Source organism: Trypanosoma conorhini (genome assembly GCF_003719485.1).
Source record: "Trypanosoma conorhini strain 025E chromosome Unknown Tco_14.4_contig_00518, whole genome shotgun sequence".
NCBI classification, from domain to species: Eukaryota; Euglenozoa; class Kinetoplastea; order Trypanosomatida; family Trypanosomatidae; genus Trypanosoma; species Trypanosoma conorhini.
In genome coordinates, this window is record NW_021704609.1 from 4,123 (window position 1) to 12,056 (window position 7,934).

The 7,934-nt window shown below is 51.6% G+C and overlaps 4 protein-coding genes across 4 annotated transcripts, besides 8 other annotated features; all 4 read right to left on the reverse strand.

Annotated features, from left to right (window-relative positions):
- The first annotated feature begins 27 nt into the window (after positions 1–27).
- Positions 28–47: a microsatellite.
- Positions 48–113: 66 nt separating this feature from the next.
- Positions 114–175: a sequence feature (A-rich).
- Positions 176–181: 6 nt separating this feature from the next.
- Positions 182–216: a microsatellite.
- A 386-nt stretch (positions 217–602) lies between these two features.
- Positions 603–636: a sequence feature (A-rich).
- A 421-nt stretch (positions 637–1,057) lies between these two features.
- Positions 1,058–2,230, reverse strand: Tco025E_07064 (uncharacterized protein; the record flags this gene model as incomplete). Its single annotated transcript, XM_029373931.1, has 1 exon — positions 1,058–2,230. The coding sequence occupies one exon, from the start codon at positions 2,228–2,230 to the stop codon at positions 1,058–1,060; it is 1,173 nt and encodes a 390-aa protein (XP_029225937.1).
- Positions 2,231–2,296: 66 nt separating this feature from the next.
- Positions 2,297–2,322: a microsatellite.
- A 500-nt stretch (positions 2,323–2,822) lies between these two features.
- Positions 2,823–3,551, reverse strand: Tco025E_07065 (uncharacterized protein; the record flags this gene model as incomplete). Its single annotated transcript, XM_029373932.1, has 1 exon — positions 2,823–3,551. The coding sequence occupies one exon, from the start codon at positions 3,549–3,551 to the stop codon at positions 2,823–2,825; it is 729 nt and encodes a 242-aa protein (XP_029225938.1).
- A 48-nt stretch (positions 3,552–3,599) lies between these two features.
- Positions 3,600–3,629: a microsatellite.
- A 22-nt stretch (positions 3,630–3,651) lies between these two features.
- Positions 3,652–3,687: a microsatellite.
- A 202-nt stretch (positions 3,688–3,889) lies between these two features.
- Tco025E_07066 (phosphatidylinositol-4-phosphate 5-kinase) lies at positions 3,890–5,233 on the reverse strand (the record flags this gene model as incomplete). Its single annotated transcript, XM_029373933.1, has 1 exon — positions 3,890–5,233. The coding sequence occupies one exon, from the start codon at positions 5,231–5,233 to the stop codon at positions 3,890–3,892; it is 1,344 nt and encodes a 447-aa protein (XP_029225939.1).
- A 470-nt stretch (positions 5,234–5,703) lies between these two features.
- Positions 5,704–5,731: a microsatellite.
- Positions 5,732–5,792: 61 nt separating this feature from the next.
- Positions 5,793–7,481, reverse strand: Tco025E_07067 (putative GPI inositol deacylase precursor; the record flags this gene model as incomplete). The annotated part of the gene is made up of 1 exon (XM_029373934.1): positions 5,793–7,481. One exon carries the CDS (start codon positions 7,479–7,481, stop codon positions 5,793–5,795), a length of 1,689 nt encoding a protein of 562 aa, XP_029225940.1.
- Between the last annotated feature and the right edge of the window lie 453 nt (positions 7,482–7,934).

Sequence of the window (7,934 nt, forward strand, 5' to 3'; positions counted from 1 at the left end):
TAATGCGTGTCTGTCGCTTCCCTTTCGCCCCCACCACCACCACCACCGCAGCGGCAGCAGCAGCGTGCCGACGGCGGTAGATGGCGTTGCCAGGGGGGGAAGAAAGGCAGCAGACAAAAAAAAGTAAAGAGAGAAAGAAGAAAAATACATACAACGGCAAAAGCAAAAACAAAAATAGTAGTAATAACAATTAATAATAATAATAATAATAATAATGAAAAAAGGGGGAGGGGTCGAGAGAGACGGTTATTGCCCTCACAACATCTGCAACTACAGTTGCTCCGCCGCCGCAAAAAAGCGCGCATATGCGCATCTGCCTGGATTGAAAATACAAACCCAAAATGTGGGAATAGGAAAATGGAGAAAAGCAAATAATCATGGAAAAAAAAACAATAAAAATAACATATAATAAAAGCATGAGAGCCAAGAAAAAATACAAATCATTCAGGCCATCACGGCAGCTGGAATACAGTGACCGATGAGAATAACAGCGGGGGCCCGAGCAAACGGAAGGGCGGGGGGTACGCGCAGCAGCAAGCAAGTAAGTATTGGAAACGGTGGTGTGGGTGGCCTGAGCCCCCCAAGAGACACACCCAGTGAAGAAAGAGAAGAAAGCAAAACAAGATAAAACAAAACTTTGTGTACCCCCCAAATCGGGGAGATACACCAACGCCAACGATCCGTCGCAACGATGTAACTCATAACCCACGCCAAAAGCGCCGCATTTCATCTTCCCTAAATGTGACGGAACTGACTTATTCCTTTCCCCCACTTCTCTCCATTACTCTTGTAATCCTCAAACTTGCCTACATAGTGGTTCCTAACTAGCCAAACAAGAAAAACCGCAGCGGTGAACTTCGCAGGCGCCTCCACTTCTCTCCTCCCCACTCGAGGAGGGTGCAGCTGCCTTTTCATCACCCGGCATACAGCAGTATAGAGAGAGGCTTTTTTTTTGACTTTTTTTTTAACATTATGTTTTCGTTTTTGGTGTAAAAAGAAAAGGGCCTTTGATTCCCTTTTCATTCGTTGCTTCTTCCGATGCTAGTCACACAGCTACTTAGTATGCAGCAATTTTCTTCTCTCTTCCTAGGAGGTGCGACTGTAATATCTGGCTGCTACGCACCACACTGGTGATGTAGCATACATTGTCAAGGACGGCGTAGCACGTCGAAGTTGGCAAGAAGAACGTCCGATCTGGCTGTTCCGAGGACTCCTGCAGGAGATGATACTCCTGCAGGTAGAGGGCAGAGCGCAGTTCACGTCGAAGGAACACTTCCGGGAGGGGACCAACGAGAAAAAAGTTGGCCACCCCCATTTCAGCTTCACTGTTATCATCGTTTCTGGCGAGCCCGTCTTCCAACGCCTGCTCGTGTGCCTCCGCCACTTTTTCCCAGTACGCTTGCTCCAACTCGGCACGCACCTTGCGATAGTTTAATTCCACACGGGCATCCACGCACAACTTGTGGCGTCGAAACACGCGCTGAATCTTCACCACCTCACCCTTCCAGCGACGAAACTCCATCAAAGGCAGCCGCCACCCGTTACACAGAAATGCACGGATCACCTCGATGGCGACATCGTTCACACGACGGCGGCGACGGGAAGGAACACGCACACTGCCTTTGTAGACCTTTACCGGCTTCGTGCGAAGTTTCTTCAAGTGCATGTATAAACGCCAGCAAGGGAGGAACAGGCGCTCCAACGTTTCTACTGCACGTTCCTCTTTACTTTTTACAGCTGCATCTAAGGGCGGCGTCTCCACCGTGGTCTGCATGGGTTCCTCATGGTTCGTGAGGCACACAGCGTCTTCAGACCAATTCAAAGCGTCACTCTTAATCTCGCTGGTTGTGGCCGCCCTTGTGGAAAGGATCGTCGCGAGAGTCGCATCGATACGATTCGCCTTATTTGTGCTGCTTTGGTCACGAGCTCCAAGGAGAGGGAGCTTCACAGTTGCCAGGATACCTTGTCGGAGGGTGTCTTTCCAGGCGGGCACTGCGCCTAACCTGCGATGAAGACGCGCCGCACCATTCCTCTCCGGCAGCGTAGATGGCAGAGCCTTATTTAGCTTCAGCGGCGGAAGCTCGATGCGGCCTACCATGAAGTTCGTAACTTGGTTACGCCGTGGCGTAAAACCCGGCCGCATCAGCTCGTGTGTGTGCTTCATGCGAGCCAACTCGTCCTCGTGGAAGAAAGTTCCGATGGAACGACGGCTTTTGTACGTCGATCGCATTTTATGTACCCTCCTAACGAAACGCGAAAGCCAAAGCGCTGCCTATTACCCGGCTGAAAGCAGAATAGAGAAAGAGATAGGGAGAGAGAGAGGAAGTGAAACAAGTCCAGACATCCCTTCCTCCTCTCCTCCAAGCAATAAAGGGAGTTGAGCTGTCGAACGCGCTCCACTTGGCGGCAAAACAAGGAGAAAAAGAAAAAGCCCTTCGTCTCGTCTCGTCTCATCTTTCTTTTTCTTTTTCGTTACCTTCGCTCTTACAGTGGACGTCATTAGGAGATGCTTCCGATGTGTAGTTGCTGTTGTTGTTTATCTGCCTCATGCTGCCTTTTTTCTTTCTTTCCCGCGTTCCTTTCTTGTCTTTTTGTTTTGTTTTTGCTTTCCTTTTCCTCGTTCGTGTGGATGATTTCTTCGCCACTCCTCTTCCTCGTATTCGCAGAAATCCTTCATACGCCAACGGCTGCACCTCTGCCCCTCCCAACCTCCCGCTGAGGCCGCATGCCACACATGCGACCACCGGCCGGAGAAGAGGGGGCAGGGAGAGGGAAAGGGCACAACTGCCGCGGGTGACGGCAACCCGCCGCCCCCCGTCTTGTTATTTCCCCTGCAGGAGCAACTGTGGGGCATTCTCGTACGCCCATTTATGGCAACCCTGCGTGAACTCAAGCTCCTCCGCGAGAGACTTGAACACCTTCCCGTAATCCACCGGCTGTTGTGGGTTGGCGCCACTCATTTGGGACAACATCAGTGCCTGCTCGCCGCCATCCGCATCTGCGCCAAGCAACAATTGCAGGATGCCGTTGGAGCCAAACATAATCAGAAAGTACATGCTGAGAGACGTCACGTAATTGCAATCAAGGTTGATGATGTCTACGCCGCTTTGCATCATGCCACGAAACCGTGAGGCAAGTCCAAATGGAAATTTGGCCACCACAAACCCAGAGAAGAAGTAAGAAACCAGCATCATCATACCCATGTTTGGCACCATCATGAGAATGTTGTTCTTCATCATTTCTCCCATCATAGAGGGATCGTTCATCATCTCCATAGCGTCCAGCTCAACCTTTTTCTGCAGCGGGCCTTGCCGCATTGCCTCCGCGCGCCGTTGAAATGCCTCCGGTGAGAGCGCTTTGCCCTCCCCCAGAAGTAGCCTGCCGTAGTTCGCTATGTTAACACAGCACATTTTATTTATCTTGGGCTTTGGGGGCGACTTCATGAGGAGGCCGGCGTAGTGGCGCAACATGCCAACGAAAATGACGATGGCGATGAGGGGAAAAAGCACCCAGTCACGGATGTTGGAGTCAAGCAAAATGTTCTGCGACATCGAAGAAATCGTACTCGCTAAGTTTCTTCCGTCCGCGCCAACCGCAATAAGCAAAGAAGCAAACAAACAAGCAAGGAAAAGAGTCAAGAGAAACATGAGGCAGACACACACACACACACACACACATACATACACAGAGAGAGAAAGATAGGTAGATGGAAGCAAACAGAAGAACCACAAAGCAAAGAAAACCACAATCAAATTGGTCTGAGAGTTTACAAAAAGTGATAGTCAGTTCAACATTTCAGCGGTCTCACTCCTCACCGACAGCTTTCTTGACTTCGTGAAACCCCATTTTTGCAGGCGTGGCAGTTGCCCTGCAGTATTCCACCTCCCCATCAAAGGGAGGCGGCCGCGTTATTTGTGGGGTCGACGTCAGGAAATATAATTTTGGTATATTTTGAAAGGCGCTTGCGGTATTCCATGGGTGGAATGGTTGAAAGTGTTTCAGACTTCCACAGGAAGGACTTGAAAAAGTTAGCCATCATCTTTTTCCACGTGTATTTTGTCAGCGTATCTATAATCCCAATATAATAAACTTCCTGTTCGTATAAACTATTCACGCCTGCGCTAAACTCGTGATATGCCTGGTCCACCCGCGGTGGAGACGTCGGACGAATCTCCATGAGAGTCTGCGTCGGCTCGCTGCCCATTGGAAACGTCATGCGCATACTACGTATCTGCCTGCCGGAGCGCGACACTTTAGACTCGTTGTACGTGACACCGATCAAAAGTGAGTAGTCCATGACTCCCGCGTTGCCCAGAAATTCATAGTCCTTCAAAAGGGCATGAATCAGTTTCTTCCGTTTTTGCCGTTCCAGCCAGAAGAGACGCGTAAGGTCCTTGTCTTTGCGAGTTGCCAGCTTGTGGCGGTCAGCGGCGGCGACGACCACCACCTGCCCCTCCAGCGATCCCGTCAATTCAGGAACATTGATGGTTTCACGCGGGGTCTCAATAAGGTACGGGTGCGGCTCCCCCGGGCGTTGGATGAGCTTCAGGAAGTGCTGGTACTTGCCGGGCTTTGGTATGCGACCCTTCAGGTCCCACTTCTCGTTCAACGCGGGACACGACGCAAAGACGTCCCCAAAGCAAATAATAAACCCCACTCCGGCGCCGCTCTCTACCTTAAGGAGCATCGAAAAGCGAGTCAGCAACGTGTTGGTGTTACGTGAAAGGTGTTCCGTGTACTGCGGCAGTAGTCCCAGCAGCACCTCCACCTCCTCCTCCGCGATTGTTTTGCACATTAGATCCATTGACTTGGACTTGAGGAAAAGTGCCATGGAGCGCCCCTCGCCAAGCTCCAAGGCCAGCCGATCCTCCGGCAGCTTCCACTCGTTCGCAAAGCTATCCTCATCAAAACCATCAAGTTGCCGTAGGAAACGAAACACCTCTGGCGCATACTCATGCACCTCCACCATCTCCTTTTGCCCTCCACTGTTTGAGACCTCAAAACGCAGTGCTCGTCTCTCCTGGTACTTCTCAATTCCTAGCTCCTCCAGCGTCTGGATGACTCCACTTACGGTGCGCTGTCTAGAAAAGGGCGAATTCTCCTCCGCCCTCAAACGATCACGATGACTCTGCAGTTGAGCATCGGCAGTAGCAGTCAGTGCTCCGGCAACCTGCCGCCCAGTGAGGCCACGACCGCTCGTGGCGGTTCCCCCGATGGAGTGGGAAGTCCCCATCCCCAACAGCGTAAATGGAAAAGAAGGAAGGCGGAATTAAAAAAAAAAGAGAGAGTGGGGTGGGGGTGGGGGGATACAAATAAACAATACGAATGATGTGCCTGGGTGAGGCAGTGTCGCTCCTATTTGTACAACGAGACGGTAGAAGAATGGGAGGAAACGGCTTGGTTCAGTGTGCGCCCGACAGACAGCGTGAGCAGCGCCCAGAGGAATAAGGCATTTTTTAAAAAAAAACTTATGCATCTACACATATAGACGTACATTTATACAAATGTACCGAGCATCTGGCAGCAGCAAAAGCTGCACATAAAAAAGGCAATAACAAAAGAAAAGCAACGCACCAAAGTCGAATAACTGATTTTAAAAAAAAAAGAAGACACTGTGGAAGAGGCAACGATAATAAATTCCTACACTTGAACACTTCGACTGAGACGATTCGATGCGCTGCATCACCATTGCCGCTATCAGCACGACCAAGCGGGCGAGCGAGCGAGTGAGAAACAAAAAAGCACCCGCCCACACCCAAATGCACACACACACAGTCGCACTAGGAGTAAAATCAATAGCCCCCTTGATCACCAAAACGTTCGCTGATATCGTTGTTAAATGGGTTAACTGGCGGCACAATGCCCAGGTCGACAGTTTTATTGAACAAGTATTCACCCAAAAGCGCACTACCGAGTTGCGAGGGATGAAAACCATCAACGGGCTCAATGAGTTTCCAGCGGGGCCCGTTAAACGCACGAAGCGTACCCGCAATAACATCATCAAAAGCATGAACCTGGATGTTTTTGAATTTTGCCGCGGATTCGTTTAGAATGCGAGGTATTTGCGCGTTCAGCAACTGAGCCGCCTTCCAGGTGGCATTACGGACTGTTTCGTTGGTATTAAGCCAACCCCAACAAGGGGAAACTTCAACGCAATTCAAGAAATCATAAAAATTGGCGTACGTTACATCCTGATGAAGGCTCCCTATTGGATGTGTGCGATTGTGCATTTCGTCGTACAAAACACGTCCATCCGCGACAGGAGATATCAAAACATGACTTCCAGCTGGCAGTAGAGCCTCAGCCTTTTCCAGGGCAGTGGTTAGGTGCGCGTAATACGCTGCGGGCGTGGTGGCGCCGGGAGGACGATCGCACACGTCATTCCCAATCATCGAGAAAAACACAAACACCGGCTTGACAGAATTAGTTCGGTTTCGCGCGACAAAATCCATCATTTCAATGAGCCGTGCGGTTGAGGCACCGTTCACGCCGAGATTCTGGTAGTCTCGATGGTTACATTTATTTCTTTTCACCAACTCGCTGTACACGGACCTCATGGGACCCTCGCGATTCGGTTTGTAATCCGACGCAGGGGCAAAACCAGTGATGGCCGAAAGCATCGGCCAATCGAACTCATTATCGATGACGCGGGTAATATTCGCCAAGGCGGCACGCGATAGTTCCTGGATCGTCACAAAACCGCTTGGGATACCAAAGTGCGCCGTGACGCTGTCCCCCAGCGCAATCACGCCCATTGGCGAGGAGTTGCGGCACCACAATTCCTCGTACGTTTTTCCTGTGGCGCCGTCCACTCCAAAAACACCATTGCAGTTCTCGTCCCTGACAGCGTCCAGGGTGTTGCGGCCGGGGTACACCGCGGGGTCCTTGTCATCGCAGTCGCGGCCCCGCCAATCGCCCCCGCGTTTGGCGCGCTGAGTGGAGAAGAGATCCCCGTCGGCGTCGTGTGCGGGGCGCAGGTCACTCTTCACCGGACACACCTCCGGGAAGACGGCACACACACGTACTGGCGTGACATGCTCGAGGCGGTACCTTCGCCGCAAGGCGCTCACCGACGCCGTGTCGTGGCCGGGGGGAAAAAGATGGCACCTCGCGTCCGCGCAATACGCCAAGGCCTGGCACACCACGTCAGCGGTCTTGTTAGCATCGATGAGAGGCAAGGCGCCGTGAAACAGGATAAGACTGGCGAGCCGACACAAAATGGCCTCCCCAAGAGAAAAAAAACCACAAAACATTTTGAGCGCCTCCCCCGCAGAAACTCCATGCAACTGCTTGAGCTGTGACACCAGCCCAGCAACGAAGGTGCACACAACACAGCCCCACTTCGTTTTCGCCCCACCCTCCTCCGTCGTCGAAGCATTTGAGCCATCGCCCACAATAATCCGCGCCTCCCCAAGCAAAGCCGAAAGCAAAAGGAGGAGCGTAGCCGCCAAAACCACGCAGCGCCGTAAGCGGGACCGCATCACTTGCGCTCACGCCCGAGAAACACTTTGGAATAAAAGCAACTTCAACGCGGACACACTGAGAAGTACTCTACAAGCAACCAAAGCAAGGAATAAGCAAACGGGGAGAGAACGCAAGGGGAAAATCGCGGCATCAATAGCAAACGAAAAACAAAAAACACACACGTAACTTGGGACAAAGTCTGAAATATTCATCACTCTCTCACACACACGGCATTTGACAAAAAAAAAAACAACAACACGCAAGAGAGTTTTTGCCCTCGTTCTTTGCCGCAGTTAACGAAAGAAAAAGTCGCAGAGGGAATTAATTCGGCTTCTTCAGCCGCTGCAAGATTTTTTCCTCGTCGAAAGTCCCGCAGAACTCACTGAGCCAGTGGGCGCCCCCGCTGATGTAGCCGCATCTTCGCGCCTTCGTTTGTGCGACTTGAGCTGCTCGAGGACGTATGCCTCGCG